Genomic DNA, 15,631 nt, shown 5'->3' with positions numbered 1-15,631 from the left:
GCTATGTGTTTCTTATTTATTAATGTCATTAGATTTGACCCTGTTTTTAATAAAGAATCAAACAATGTCTTTTTTAGCTTTTGGCTCATTATGTGAATGCATTCAGCGGCAGTATTACTATATAAACACGACGATGAACTGGACTGAAGCTCAGAGTTACTGCAGAGAGACGTACACAGATCTGGCTACAATCAACAACATGAACGACATGAACAAGCTGATGAAGACTGTGAATAACACACGAGATGTGGGTGTCTGGATTGGACTGAAGAAATCAAGTGATTATAAATGGAAGTGGTCTCTGGGTGATCCTGCGAACAATACAAACTGGTCAAATGAACAACATGGCAACGACAATTGTGTTTTTATGAGAAATGGAGAATGGCATCATCAGAACTGTGATCAGAGATCAAAGTTCATCTGTTACAATGGTGAGTGTAGCTTCCAAAAATTACAACAAACAACAAATTATATTTCAACTAAACAACAAAACAACAAAAATACATCACTGTTAAGAAATATAAATTCAGTGAACTACACCAAATGATGTGTGTCTTAAATCAGTTTATTCTCTGCGTGACTCTTTTAAACGAAATGATGAAAATTATCTTTGTGTTGATACTGTGTACTGTGTGTAAAAAAATAATAATACATTTGCACGATAAAGTTAAAGTTATTGTTTAATGTAAACTGATTGACAGAGTGAGAGAAATTAAATCAGATGTAAGCAAACACAAACTGCAGTAACTCAAGATATTCAGAGGAAAATGGTGTGTCTAAAGATTCACATTCAAATTGTCAGTGTAAGAATTCAAATATATATTTTTTCTTTTAAAAGAGACCAGCAAAATAAACATCAAAGAAACTTCTAATAAAACATGGAGGGAGGCTCAGACTTTCTGCAGACAGTATCATACTGATCTGACCAGTGTGAGGAACCCAAATGAGAATGAAAAGATTCAGACGGTCATTAATGATACTGAGACATCTGTCTGGATTGGTCTGTTCAGTGACCTGTGGGAGTGGTCAGATAAAAGTAAGTCCGGCTTCAGAAACTGGAAGTCTTTTGAACCGAATAATAATCATGATTATTCTGAAGATTGTACAGAGGTCAGAATGAATGAAGGACAATGGAATGATGCGGGCTGTCATCATTCTCTTACCTTTGTGTGTCATGAAGGTGAGTAATAAAGTCTATGCGTTTTGAATGAAACTTTTTTAGTATTAAATTGGTCTCAGCTCAGCATGTTCCTGTATGTTTGCTCTGGCTGTTTTGATGCTCAGTATCAGATGGTGATTTTGTTCTTTGTGCAGATAAGCTGGTATTGATCAAAGAGAATCTGAGTTGGATGGAAGCTCTGATATACTGCAGAAAGAATCACGTGGATCTGGTTTCAGTTGATACAGCGGAGATTGAGAAAAGGCTGAAGGCAGTGGTTCAACATGCGTCTACTGCTGAGGTTTGGCTGGGGTTACGCCACTCCTGCTCTGTGGGCATTTGGTTCTGGGTGAATGGAGAGATTGTTTGCTATGAGAAGTGGGCTGAAGGGAATGAAACGGCAGTGGAGAACTGTGAAACTGTGATGAGATCTGGAGCGGTTCAGTCTAAAGAAGATCATCACTGGATCAGCCTTCCTGAAACTGAGAGACGCAATTTCATTTGTATGCAGCGGATGTGATGAAGAATGAAATCATAGTGTGTGTGTCTCTGTCACTTATTGTGATACACAACCCGTTTGTTCCGTGTTAATTTTACGGTTTTCGTTTTCTCTCTTTATGGTGATTTAAATGCATTTTACAGAATAAATGTAACTTGCATGCCATCACAGACAAAATTAATGTATGCAAGGATTTTCAGTGGTAAATTATGTTCTCTGTTGTACAAACACAATTGTCTTTATAGAAAATGAATTTGCTAATTATATTCTGAAAGTGAATAAAAGTCTATCACCTTTACTCATCAGATGTGTCACTTTTGTTCTGTTACGTGCAATGTTTAATAAAGAGGCATTGAGCTCATGTTAAGGTTAAAGGAGTTCACCACAGACGTCCATGTCTTTATTTCTTCAGTCGAAAATAAAGTAAGGTTTACAAGGAAAATATTCCAGGATTTGTCTCGATAAAATGGTCTTCAACAGGGATCAATAGGTCCAACTTTTAGTTTTAACACAGCTTTAAAAGGCTCTACGCGACACCAGCCAATGAATAAAGCCGCGGTCACACTTGACTTCTCCCTCCCTCCATTGACTTCCATTCATACGCATGCGAATGCGACATACTGGAAACGCAAGCCCGTCCAATGACATTTCGCTGCGTAGCAAAGTTCAAGTTTGGTGAACTCTCACATGCAGATTCGCGTCACGTGAGAGCGTGAGACCAATAGAAGGTCAAAACGTTACAGCGTGACCTCTTGGTACAGAAATGTAAAAAATGGAGGAATCGCGCCCACCCATTTCCGTACCACCGTCCGAACGATCTTCGCATGCTCAAAGTCAAGTCTGACCGCGGCTTAAGGGTGATGTCTAGCGTAACAATTAGTCATTTTGTAAGTAAAATGAAAAATGATCTACTGTACTTTTTAACCACAAATACATGACTTGCACTACCCCTGTGATGTCCATGACTTCCCGTATTAAGTAATCACATTGGAAAGGTCACATAGGCTCAAGTACCGACCCAGTGTTTACAAGTGTGGAGAAGGAAGACGTTCAAAAGTTCTTGGATTTTGAATGACACATTATATTTATTCGTGCAAGTTAAATGATTCAAATGGTCAGTTCATTTGCGTATCAAGGATGTTTTAATGTCTTTTTCTAACAATTACATAAATATTGCAAAAACTATGCAGCTGTTTCATAATTCATGATTTGTGTATATACCGTATATATATATACATACAATCGTATAGCAGTATACAGAAGAAGGTTCTATTTGACATTTTTGTTCAACTTAAGTTATCCACATATTCTGATTCTGTGACAACTTATTTACATTATCTGACTGTCTTTGTGTTGTGTACATTTTGGGACTTTTGTAGAAAACAAAAAGGATTTATCTACAAAGTCAAATGGAGAGCAGAATCTTAGAAGCTTCAATATATCAAAACTGCTCAGATTTGCAGATAGGAACTTAAATATTCCAAGGCAACGAAATGTCAAGTTTAGTGAACTGCAAATATCACGACAACATGTCCAAAAGAAGATCAATACATCACGATGTGACCTTTTCAGCTGGAGGAGATGCTAATGCTAATAACAACAACAATATTTCACAATTCCATGTTGTATAATACAGCCTTGAAATAACAAAAAAATATATATATATTTCCATTCTGGCTTACACATTAATGTGCAAACAAGGCACAAACTGACATAGCCTCATTTTCCTATTTCAGCGTCATCATCACAGTAATAATACACGACAGTAACGTGTGTTGACAATACACAAATTACCTGGAAATGAAATATGAAAATAACTAAAGAAATAATCACATGATGTGAGGTGCTGAAGAGCAGATATAACATCTTGACACATGAACACACAGACAGAGAAACAGCAGATTCAGGAGAGAAACACACAAGATCAAAGTTAAGAACAACTTACAATAAAATAATACTTTATCACACTCTTTTTAGGTTTGTAAATGAATGTCAGCATTCCGTTTAGTAACGTCTAATACAATTTCTCTAATTAAAATTCTTAGTAAATCATTCTTAAAAAGTAAATGGAGAGATGCAGTGAGTGATGGAAATGTTGACATTTAACTTCAGTCCTTGATATAATATTACAAGATGTATACAGTACAAATTAAAGTCGATTTTTTTCTGAACTGTGTTTATTTGGGTGAGTTAAACAAATAACAAAATGTAAAGCAGAGGAGCCTTGAATCATCCTAAAGAAATCTTTTCTATACACTCTCTGTTTGTCTGCAGTTATAAATCATCTTGGAAGGGTGTTAATGACCAATCAGAATCAAGCATTCTAGAGAGTCATGTAATAAGCAATAGCAATGTTGTTCCTTTCGTTTAAAATTAATATTCTCAGCTTTGTAATGTATTTAACCCTTAGATATGGCACAAACTCTTTATCTTAGACTTCTTCTTATTGGTGAGTATGTGTTACTGGTTTTATGTTCAGTTTATAATGTTGTTGGAGTTGACTGTATTAATAAACAATCAAACACTGTCTTTCTTAGCTTTCGGCTCATTATGTGAATGCATTCAGCGGCAGTATTACTACATAAACATATCAAGTCCTGGACTGTAGCTCAGAGTTACATGAACGACCTGATGAAGACTGTGAATAAAAATGTGCATTTCCGGAGTGGACTGAAGAATACAGGTGTTTATAAATTGAAACGGTCTCTGGGTGATCCTGTGAACAATCAGACATCTAACATTGCTGGTCTGCTCAATGACTCATGGGAGTGTTCAAGTGACTCTACCTTCAGATACTGGACGTTTAAAGAACCCAATGATAATTATCCTTCATTTTGTACAGAGGTCAGAAGAAATGTAGGACAATGGAATGATTTGGGTTGTCGTAACACTAGAACCTTTGTGTGTCACAAATGTGAGTAATTCAAGTCTGTATGTGTTTTTTATTTTCATTATCAAAATCTACAGCATGTTCCTGTATGTTTGTTCTGGCCGCTTCATGCTCAGTATCAGATGGTGGGTTGTTCTGTGTGCAGATAAGCTGGTATTGATCAAAGAGTATACACAACAGCTATTTAAAGGCAGATTAAATACACATTGCGCCATCTAAAACAACATTAATGTATACTGGATTTGCATGCAAACACATTTCTCTTCACAAATGGTTATCACATGTCTTATTGTATACTGAATAATATTTTTTTGTGTGAGTGGGCAACAGTTTATCACATTTACACATCAGATGTTAATTTTGGTTCTGAAATATAACATTTCTGTTCTAATTATAACATTTAAGTTTTACTTCAATCATTTATTTTATTATGGTCGCTATGTATTTTGATTATAATTTCAATCTTTGACATGTCTCAGTCAATATGAAAAACATCAAGATTCAATTATGTTTATTATATAGAATAGAATAAGCAAATAATGGTGAATGATTAAATGAATGTGGGTTCCAGCACATGTAAGGATAGGGAAATGAGGAAGCAGATAGACCGGTCAACATATCGACAGTTTAAATTATCAGAAGAGAGTCGGAAAGGAAAAGTGTAATGTGGAAAAGTCTAACTTTATTTTTTTTCTTCAAAATAAAGACAGGGGCCACATAATGTGAACATATTAAATATAAATAAATTAAGAACTGGACATTTTAAATAAAATTGTACATATCATATCCTACATGTCTGAGTGATGAATGTTATATAGGGAGGAGAATGTGACACATTTTATGTCATAGAAAATTCATACAAGAAAAGGGAGAAGTTGAAAAAACACTAGAGATAAATAACAACACAGTGCAGTGTAAAGAACATAAGTGTGAATATAGCCATGGAAAGAGGTGTTAAATGATTTTTAAATGAAATCATTGTTTTTGTAAAATTAATTTGCAGTTGTACTCTTTAATCGAAAACATAAAGCTCCACTCCCCCTCTAAACAACAACTCTACTCATGACGTAATGGCTAAAAAGAGGTAAGACTACTGACTGTCCTGTGGGCAGTGGCGTAACTTTGTTTTGAAAAGTGGTGGGGACAAAGACGACACAAACAATACTTTAATATTTTTTTTCTGTAATAACTCGTTGGGAATATTCATGGACGTCACAAGTGGGAAAAATGTAGGTGACTCCTCCTCTACAAAAATGTATGAAAACTGCACCACTTTATCGACGGCTTCAATGGTGTAACGTTAGTGCGAAAGACGCATGACAAATAATATTGACACAGTCGTGAAGTAGGTTCGAATCCGCTGAACTCACTATTCTAAATTTTCATATTAGATCTGCTTCCATTTGTTTTTAAACTATATCATGTTTTCATCAATAGATAATTTAAAACATGTTGTGCTTTATTATATGTAAGGATGGCTGTTGCCGTACGTAATTAAACGTATTAATTCGTGATAAAAATTGTGTTTTCCCCATGTAAAAAAAATTGGTGTTTGACACAGATTACCTGTCGGTGGGTCAAGGATTGAGACGTTTGGGAACCCCCTAAGGCCAAACATTCAAGTATACAGAGGAAACAGATGGAAAAAAAACATCTTTAAAAAATCTTATTTTCACTTATTAACAATTTTCACAATTAATCTTGCAATAGACGATAGCAACCGCAGGTCGAGAACAATAAGGACGAATATATAGCACCAAAGTGAAATTAAGCGCAAAATGTTTGGTACATGTATGACTTGAACAGCCATTTTCAAACATTTTGTCATTTTATTAAAAATAAATACCTTTACAATCGGATATGTGAAAAAGTTCAGCAAACAACAGTCCCGAACTCACGACGAGATGAAGCAGGTAAAACTTGCTTAACGCTCTACGCCACCGGAGCAGCTAATTTTCGTGTTCCATTCTTACATTTTGTCTATTCTAATCTGAAACTGATGGGCGGAGTTAGTATAAATAGCCTCTGCTTACAAAGCGGGCTACTTGCACAGTAAATAGACACTCCGTATTTTTTATTTCTTCCAATAAGTGGTGGGGACAAAATTGACTTTGGCAAAAAGTGGTGGGGACATGTCCCACCCGTCCACCCGCAAATTACACCTATGCCTGTGGGTACCAGTGGTGTGTCAGGCCAATTTACAACGATCCAATTAATTAGGGGAGGGCGACATGAAGTCCCGCCCTACCTTTTTTCAATTTCACGAGCCATTTCACTCAGATGTACGTCACGATACGGAAAGGAAGACAATCGCAATTTCATGGTGACTTTAAAGAAGACTGGACAAAATGTTGTCAATAAAGACCCACACTTTGCATCCCAATTTGCATTGCTATCCATCCCATTAGAATGAGTGTGTCCCCAATTATAGTATGTTGAAATGAGTATTTTTTGTGAAAATTCAAAGTGTAGTGCCACATTTAAAACAGCTGATATTACCCACAATTCAGGACAGAGTTTAGTGACACTATACACTGCATTAATAAAATTATATCGTTGATGCTTTACTAAATTAATGCATTGAATTATACAGTAAACCTTGTAGGCTAATAAATATTGAATGAACAAATAATTAAATGGAAAGATGGTGATGGAAGAAGTAAGCAGCAGATGGCAGTAATGCAGCTCTTTGGATACCAAGTGCTGTAAAACACCGCAAGGTCATCATTGATTGTAGTTATGTGTGTTATTGTTCTCTGTTGTGCCATATGTGGTTGTGTTTATTAAAAGTTCCAGGCCTACTCAAGTTGAAACCACATTAAGGGTCAAATGTGAAATCATGTTAGTTTTCCTTTCTACAAGCCTCAATTGTATGTTGTTGATATTTTATGAACAGTGATGTCCCCATAAATATCAAATTTCGCCTGCAATATAAACAAATGATCATGTCTGTGTCTTGTACTTTAAAATGCTGAATCATAAGTATAGTTGCATTCACGTTTCCCAATCCTTGCTGTGTCATCTGCTACCTTGTGCCTATTAAAATAAAAGTTTTACACAACATTTCTGAGATCCAGCAATGACTATGCCAAAAAATGTCATGAAACAGCCAAGATCCTACAGGAACAAATAAGGTCCAATTCACTAGTTCGTATAGGTCTCATTCACTCTTTGTCAAGAAAGTGATTTGTCCCTTACTCAAAGACAATACAATTCTGATCGAGTTTGGTATCAGGTGTAAAGAAGGAGGAAAAGAACAGCAGACAGGAAACAAAGTGATTATATAATAAAATGAGCAGAGTTTAATGTATACAGTAATCTCAGTTTGTGTTGTGATGATCAGTCTAACTTCATCTCACAAGAAACTGAACTAACAGGTGTTAGGCTACTATAGGCAAATATAGTGGAAATTTACAGTTTCACAACATTTCACAACATGACAACAAAATTCAGCACACAGCATAAGACTAAGGCATTTTTTTTTGTAAAGTAGAATTACATGTTTGTTTTTATGTTTTTTTACACCCGACTTTTAAATGTGCAGTTTTCTGTAATTTGACATTTTTTGCTGCATTTCAAAAATACAGAAAATTGTGTAAATTAAAACAGTAAAATTACACTTCTAACAATGCGATGCACGATACTGATCTCAAGGTATGATGTATTTTTACAAAGTGAGTTGTGACAAACTAGAAATGAACAACTACCCTTTTTATTATAACAAAACAATTTGCCATTTTAAAACAAATTCCAAATCAAATAAACATGAAGAATACAACAGTTTCTTTAATATTAACAAACAAAGACTCTGTCTGCTTTTTTACATTTAACGAGTACATAACATGAGATCATGAAAATTACATTTCATGCAGTGTGTAATGTTGGCGTGTTTGAAAGTAAGCAGTCTGCCAAGTTGTAAATCCCAAGGTGGATGAATACCAAAGTTATTGGCTTGGAAAAAAGGGAGTCGACTATGAATCACGCAAACGAGTCGTCCCTAGTCCGATTCGCGAACCGCCGCGGATTTACGTAACTACACATAGACCCCGCCTACGTTTTGCTAGGACTGCCCGTGAAAACTTCACTCTTCTCCCCCAAACACTGTAGCTAGAGAGCCTCATTCGCGGTAGACCAATCACAGCAGTCTAGACCATCTGACCAATCACATCAAACTAGGCTAGCGGAAAGAAGGGGATTAGACAGATGAATTGTGGAACGAATCATTTGAGAGTCAGTCAAGAAGTAAGGTAAGAATAATTGCCTATTATTAAGAAATAATAGTGTTTTTACACCTATGTACATAAACTTGTTGTTGGACACTCCATAGACCAAAGTAGGACCTTAAAAATCCCTAGTTATGTACTCTAAGAAATATCAGCCTATTCAAGTTTTCCAGTTTGCAGCAAACAGTGTCCCCTGCTGTTCAAAACATGTATTGTGATTAATTTAACATATCAACCGACTTGAATCATCATATACTACAATTGATTTTCAACTGGCCCAGTGAATCGTTAAATCCCTATACTTTTAACAGTGTATAAAAACACAACACATACTGTAGATTAGATAAATACAATGTATGTACTGAAAATGAAAATCGTTGTACTGTGAAGTCAGATTTTTAGTGCTCACTCAGATAATAAATATATTTACACAGACACACAGGTTGCTTTTAAGAAACTCAGATCTGAAGATCCTTTTTAACGCTAACCTTTTTTAATATTAACAGCCAAATTGAACATGCCACAATGCATGCTGGGAAGTTTTTTTTCAGACTACACAGGATCCAAGTTGGGCAAATTTTAAACAAACGTTAACATAAGTCAAGCCAACAAAATAACCCTTTTTTGGCTAACCTTATTCAATTTGGACTACATAGTGTAGCATACTATTAACAACACAAATAACTGAACAATTTTACATGTATATTTTTGTTATGATATATGTTCCGCTCCAAATAAGCAGTCACGCGGCTTCAGCGTTTGAAATTCCCTGTGATGTAAAAGGTACTCCAGTTTCTGGCTGGGGAACGGCTTTGAGCAGTTTTGTCGACAGCATCTCAACCTGCAACAATATCAACTTTATCCAGTAAACCATAACTTAAAACAATTGTAATTGCTGTAATAATGACTTCATTACCTTCTCATCTACATGAGGAGTCAAGATCTTTTCTTGCGCTTTGTCACATTCTTGTAGATCCGATCTTTCTGTGGAACAGGGACACTTTCTGGGACAGAGAAGAATTTGGATTTGGTGACTGGCCGGCGTTCTTGGTCCTTCCTCATCCAAGTTTCTTTAGACTGATCGAGAAGGTTCATAGGTGCCAGAGGTTTGAGCAACAGCTCTTGAGAGAGGTTATGCTGAATGATGTGCTCCGTATATCTTCCCTGCATAGACCGATGCATTTTTCTTATGAACATTCCCGGTCTGAGTTTTTTCTTGCTATGCAATATGGAGTGTTTAACAATTCGAAACCAATTTTCTATGTGACAGTTGGTGTCTCTTGTTTGTTGTGATGTGTTTGCCGTCAAATTGTCCTGTTCATGCGACTCATGCCTCCTCAGGTCTCCCAACAGCAAGCCACTCCAGAGAGGAAAAATGGCAAGGTAGGTATTAAAGAGAACTTGGAGGATGCCTGGACAAAAGTACGGGTTGTCCTCGTCTGTTGAACACGTCTCATCTGTTGCATGTTCCGTCACCTCTTTCAAGATCTGCTGAAAATAGGCAAAGAATGGTGAGCTGCCCGTGATGCTCTTCTCATGGTTTCTTTGTTCCCTTATCCATGTTTCCCAGTCTTCAGATTGGATAGTTTCTTCCGGTGTGTCCTGTTTGAATCTCAGAATTATACTCTCCAGAAGATTCCTACTTTCTTTGACGCGTTCTGTGTTTTGCGGGGTCGTGAGCAAAGTACAAAACGCCCTGAACACAGTACTCGATTCAGTCATGCCGCTGGCATTTTGGAGTCTTGCGAACGCAAACAGGGCAAAGTCTTTCAGTCCTTCGTCATCCGTTTGCTTTTTTATAGACTGTCGGACGGCTTTCAAAACATGTGTAGCGCAAATGTGCAGGACAGTCTTGCTGTCATCCCATGTTTTTTTGCCTGTGCAGCACTCGTACGCTCTGTTGAGATAGGAGATGATGTGCTCTTTGTTGAAAGCGAGCATCACACTTTGTATTAAAGCCCAGCTGTAATCGGTCTCCACCTTGTTAATGGTCAGGTGTGTGTATTTCGTCAAATGCAATGCGAATTGCATGAGCCAAAATGTGATGGGTGGTATGGAGTGATCATTGGATAGCATCTCACAGACGGGAAGAGGTGGTGTATTTTGACCCTTTCCTGAAAGAATGAGAGCATAGTAGAGCACACACTTGGGCTGGTCTGGTATTTTTGACACGACTCCTCCGGTGGCGTCAAGATAGAGAGACAAAGGAACGCGAGTTCTCAAATGATGCACAAGAATGCTGATGCCGAGCTCGCTGTACATGTGGACCATGAACGGATTCACGGTAAAATGCTGTACGTAGCCTGGTAGGGTAAAATATTTGGCATCACACTCCTTGAGTATTGTTTGCATTAAGGATATTTCCTTCAGGATGTCAGGATGGATGTATTCTTTCTTCCTCATTTCATAGCTGATTACTTTCAACACATCTTTATTGAGACACTCGGACATGTTTCCAGCCAAGAGTTGCTCCTTTGGTGTAGTTTGAAGTTTGGTGTAAAAATAATCGCTGGGTCCGTTCGTTAATGCCTTTGCTATTTTTCCTCTTTTGAGTTGAGTTGCCGGCCTGCACTTTTTATCGGAAAGTTTGTGATGTATTTCTCCCGTTTGATGGACTGAAATTTTCAGCGTTTTGTCTAGTTTTGCAGGCTTTTCTTGCAATTTGAAAGAGTACTTGGCTGTGCAAGAAGGGAATGTGCAGGCTGCTGAAACGCGTAAATAGGGAAGATTTACTTTTCTGCTCTGGGGAGATTTGATATGTTGATATCTGAACGCGAGAATGCAGCATGGATTTTTTTCTTTGAAGCTGTCGTACATATAGTTCGTCCAATGTTGTCTTAATTTTGAGGACCCTTTGTGTGGTTTGATCTTATTCCACCTTTTTCTCTCCATGTTGATATAAAATGTTTTTCTCACCTTTGGACATTGCCTCCAAATATCAAGTCCAGACTCTCTTTCCTGTACCATCATGACATCATGTCGACTCTTAGGCTGCTCTGAGTCAGTGCTTTGCTCCAGGTCCGATGCGTCCGAGTCTGTGTTTGACTCCACATCCATCGCGTCTATCTTCTTTTCGTTCCGAGTTGTCACATCTGCCACTTCCTTACCTGTTTAAAGAGGTTTAAACAATCAATAAATTTCCTTAGACTCTTAAGCTTAGTTTATACTCGTGTGTAGAACCTATGCCGTAGCCTACGCAGAGACGCGTAACCTACGTCATAGCCTGGCGCGCACCTCTCCAAAAATGTAACAATGCATCAACTCAACGCGGACCCTAAGCGGACCCCTCCCTCGGGTCAAAAAACTTTGCGACAGCGTCATGTTTAATAAAACGCATCTCCGAATGAATTATCTAAGTAAATTATTTGTTATTCTGTATTTACCATCTCAAGCTGCAACAAAAGTGACTGTTTACTTGCCGCTATTACTGCTAATGCTTCTCAAACGATCTACTCCTTCTTCGGCTCATCTTGGTTACACAAGCAACACGTGCATGGACACTGACGCCTAGTGGTCATTGCCTGTCGATGCAGAAGTATAAATGAAAACACACACGTAGCCTACGGCGTAAGTCACACACTTTAGATTTAATATTTCATGATCCTACTTTCATGATTGCTATTAAGATTTCATGAAATTATTTTATAATAAATTGGAAAGTGTCTGTATGAAGTAACTGTTGTTCTTTATAATCTTAAACATAAAAATAAACATTTTAAAGCCAAAACTTTTTTATTGCAATAAAAAAAATAAAAAGGAAACGCTAGTTTTAATATCAAAATGAAGTAATTGTTACAGAGCAAAAAACTTTGTTTCACAATATCAAAAATAAATTATAAGATATATAATAATCATATATAGCTAAGCTTACTGGAACTTGTTTCTTTATCTTCTGACTCAGTTCCCTCTGTCCTATTTTCTGGCACAACTGCAGTCATCACATTGCTTTCTTTTGTGCCAAGATGTACTCTGTCTCTCAAGCCCTTGTGGTTTTTGGTCCAGGCCGCCCATAACCAGCAACGGTTTTTCTTGATGTCTTCACCAAATAAAGCCAAGGACACCTGGGACCAGATTTCTGAAGAATATCCAGGGTTTTTATTAAAAACATAATTTTTACGGAGTTCATTTGCGACAGCATCTATTCCTCCTGCTTTTGCCCACAGATCTGCTCTTACAAGCTTTGTGGCTTTTTTGTATCTCCCCATTGTACAATGTCAATAGGTCAATCCTACAGATCCAAGTTTTAAGTCCGGTTCAAGATCTTGCGCTGTTGGTCTTATTAGATGTTCCTTTTTAAGTGAAATGATGAAATACACTCTATGTACGTTCTTTTTCTGGGAACATAAATTGCTCAATGCCCTCCTTTCCTCAGAAACCACTGATTTCCTGTCTTCAAGGTTATCTCGCCTGATAAAAAAGTTTTTTTTTTGTCAAAATAAAGCTGAGAATGAACTGAACGCACTCTTGTCTTAACAGCGATTGCTGCACATTTATCTTGCTGTAGAAGACTGTTTAGAATATAACAGAATAATTGAATATATATGATAATATATATCTAACACCCCCACTTAATCGTAAAAGAAAATAATGAATTGTCTTTTTTTAAAGCTTGGGTGGCCAGGCCATGCACTTCTCTTCTACATGTCCTGTAAATGGACAGATTTTCCTTTCATATCACGTGTAAGCATCAGTTGAGGGGTTTATTCGACTTGTACTACATCTGACAAAGCAAACCGATAAATATCTCACTGTAACAATTATTATCACTAAAACTGTGAGAGGTGCTTTCAAAATGATTGATATTGATTATTTTTTACCTTTTAGACTTCAAGTTATGATTATAACTTGTTTTTAGGTTAATTGGCCAAAAAAGAATGCAGTTTAAGGGTTAAACTGAAACCATTTCCTTTCAGAGCGGTGTTCAGCTTTGGAGTGATCTCTTTAGCTCAAAGCTTCTGTTTGTGTCTTGATAAGGGGGAGTGTCTCCTTATCTGGTATGCAGGTGGTTTTTGCCGTGCAGTGTCCTCTGTATAAGTAGGCCTGAATTTCTGAGAAAATCTTGACGGCTGTCAGCATCATCCTGTGAAAACACAAAAAACAACATCTAGAGCTGAACGGTTGTGGATACATTGAGAATCACATTTATTTTGTTTCAAACAGAAATCATAATTCATCTACGATTCTGACAGCTAAAAATAATGTCATATACTAGTTCTGACAAAATATTAAGGTCTGTGAAATGATTATCTTTCTCTATTCTCCTTTTTAGGTCTTTGTTTGAACATTACTTCTGGTTGTACTACATATATCATGGTTAACCTATTTGTAGTTACTGTGGTACCGTAGGTCAGTGGTTGTCAAACTGGGGGTCCCAAGATGGTTCCAGGGGGGGCACAGATTTTGTGGCATTTTATGAAATACAGAAATTTATCATAAATGTATGCAATCAAACATCAGAAAAATAAGCCCACCAACCAAATGAATAGATCTTCCATTATTGTATAACTGAATATGTTTTTGGTTTAACAAAAATCCCAAGATTAAGATTATATGTCTTTATTTTTTTTGGGGGGGGATTGGTGCAAAGGGATGCTTTATGTTTCAGTCAACCAAAATCCCATTTCCGTAGCCAAAGCACATCTTAGTGAAAAAACTCTTGTATAAACAGCCCCGAAACTGTAATCTGGTGTAGCCCCCTAGTGTTTACTGTCAGAACAATTCACAAACAACTCGGGCAACAGAAAAGTCTGTCAATCGTGCAGTAAAAGCCCTAGGTGTCTGGTCAACAAAAACATTTATCTTGATACAAGCTTTTACTTTAGCTTCAACACTGGAACTGCAGAGCCTTTAAAAGGTTCTCATCTTCTCCATCATTCTTTATGAGTGTACCTGCAGTAGTGAGAAACATCTTCAGTGCCAACCTGCTCCACATGTTGGGAACAATTTTTGGTAAAAATATTTTTTTCCTTATAAACCACACAGCTTTCCATCAAAGATCCATCATTTAAAAGATAGATTATTTTTGACACTAATAAATTGCTAATAATATAGTTTTTGATTGCATCTTTCAAGAGGGTTAATTTATAATCACCACAAAAACAATGTATGACAATGTTTATATACTGGTAGTTGACATGTGTGACAGCAAAATTTTTGAAAACAAAACTGTTAATAATATATTAATTGTCATTTATAATATAATATAGCATGATGGATATTTATTTTTATTGTTAGCTTTTTCAATTTTTTCTGAACACAGCCAAGTGATTTCCTCCAGGTATTGTAAAATGAAAATGCTAAAAATAAAAGGCTTACATACTATGCTTGCAGCAGGATCGCGTAATTTACCTGGATACAACAAATGCTAATTTTTGATTGGCTGGTAGGTGGCCTTTAAATCTGTAAACGTCATGGCAGCTATAAACTCTGCAGAGAATTTCCCTCTGAATGTCTCATGCAATGCATGTTAACATGTATATAGCGCTGCGGGGCAATATACTTCTCAACGTGAGCAATACACTTCTCAACGTGAGCAATACAAGGTTAAAATGCGTGTCTCGCTGTGAACGCGAGAGACTTGAGAGGCCCTGCTCCATTCGCGTTTGCCTAGACAGCTAACGTTATTTACAGAATGTCAACAAATTACAGTTTCATTTTTGAACTCGTTTTGAACAAAAACAAAGATGTTAACCACTCACCAAACCCATGTGGAATGATGGTTTTATAAACATCTAGTTGCGAATGACACTTCTTAGTCTTATTATTACATGTGATCTGCTTCGTTTCTGCTCTTTCACAAAATGGCGGACTGCTTCTCTCTCTCTCTCTCTCTCTCTCTCTCTCTCTCTCTCTCTCTCTCT

General features: G+C 36.9%; 4 protein-coding genes across 11 annotated transcripts in view; 2 read left to right on the top strand and 2 right to left on the bottom strand.

Moving 5' to 3' along the window:
• LOC130552029 (histone H2AX-like) overlaps positions 1 to 15,631 on the bottom strand; it is a 446,303-nt gene that overhangs the window by 7,068 nt on the left and 423,604 nt on the right. The window lies entirely within an intron of this gene.
• Positions 1 to 15,631, top strand: part of LOC130551973 (uncharacterized) — a 386,856-nt gene that overhangs the window by 54,835 nt on the left and 316,390 nt on the right. The gene's annotated exons all lie outside the window — the stretch shown is intronic.
• Positions 65 to 1,883, top strand: LOC130551731 (macrophage mannose receptor 1-like). The gene is made up of 3 exons (XM_057329599.1): positions 65 to 431; positions 839 to 1,180; positions 1,315 to 1,883. The coding sequence occupies exons 1-3, from the start codon at positions 65 to 67 to the stop codon at positions 1,677 to 1,679; spliced, it is 1,074 nt and encodes a 357-aa protein (XP_057185582.1). The 3' UTR covers positions 1,680 to 1,883.
• LOC130551974 (uncharacterized) lies at positions 7,828 to 15,602 on the bottom strand. 6 transcript variants are annotated; one of them, XM_057330045.1, is made up of 6 exons: positions 15,470 to 15,602; positions 13,589 to 13,851; positions 12,643 to 12,846; positions 12,191 to 12,292; positions 9,688 to 11,878; positions 7,828 to 9,612 (listed from the first exon to the last, which is right to left on the bottom strand). In XM_057330045.1, the coding sequence occupies exon 5, from the start codon at positions 11,826 to 11,828 to the stop codon at positions 9,708 to 9,710; it is 2,121 nt and encodes a 706-aa protein (XP_057186028.1). In that variant the 5' UTR covers positions 11,829 to 11,878; positions 12,191 to 12,292; positions 12,643 to 12,846; positions 13,589 to 13,851; positions 15,470 to 15,602; the 3' UTR covers positions 7,828 to 9,612; positions 9,688 to 9,707. The 6 variants fall into 6 exon arrangements, with proteins under 6 accessions (XP_057186028.1, XP_057186027.1, XP_057186026.1 ...); XM_057330044.1 differs by lacking the exon at positions 12,191 to 12,292; XM_057330043.1 differs by lacking the exon at positions 12,191 to 12,292 and adding an exon at positions 14,105 to 14,660 and having other exon boundaries at positions 12,643 to 13,851; positions 15,470 to 15,592.

The sequence above is a fragment of the Triplophysa rosa genome, linkage group LG3 (genome assembly GCF_024868665.1).
Source record: "Triplophysa rosa linkage group LG3, Trosa_1v2, whole genome shotgun sequence".
Classification (NCBI taxonomy): domain Eukaryota; kingdom Metazoa; phylum Chordata; class Actinopteri; order Cypriniformes; family Nemacheilidae; genus Triplophysa; species Triplophysa rosa.
Note: the sequence above shows the minus strand (reverse complement) of the source record. Positions and strands in the feature narration are given on the sequence as shown.

Bases quoted from the DNA above. Each gene is read 5' to 3' on its own strand.
- LOC130551731 (XM_057329599.1), top strand. From the start codon at position 65: ATGTCTTTTTTAGCTTTTGGCTCATTATGTGAATGCATTCAGCGGCAG. The intron at 432-838 runs GTGAGTGTAGCT...TTCTTTTAAAAG, and splicing joins AAAGTTCATCTGTTACAATG to AGACCAGCAAAATAAACATC. The intron at 1,181-1,314 runs GTGAGTAATAAA...TTCTTTGTGCAG, and splicing joins TACCTTTGTGTGTCATGAAG to ATAAGCTGGTATTGATCAAA.
- LOC130551974 (XM_057330040.1), bottom strand. From the start codon at position 12,976: ATGGGGAGATACAAAAAAGCCACAAAGCTTGTAAGAGCAGATCTGTGG. The intron at 11,879-12,642 runs GTAAGCTTAGCT...CTCTTTAAACAG, and splicing joins AGATAAAGAAACAAGTTCCA to GTAAGGAAGTGGCAGATGTG.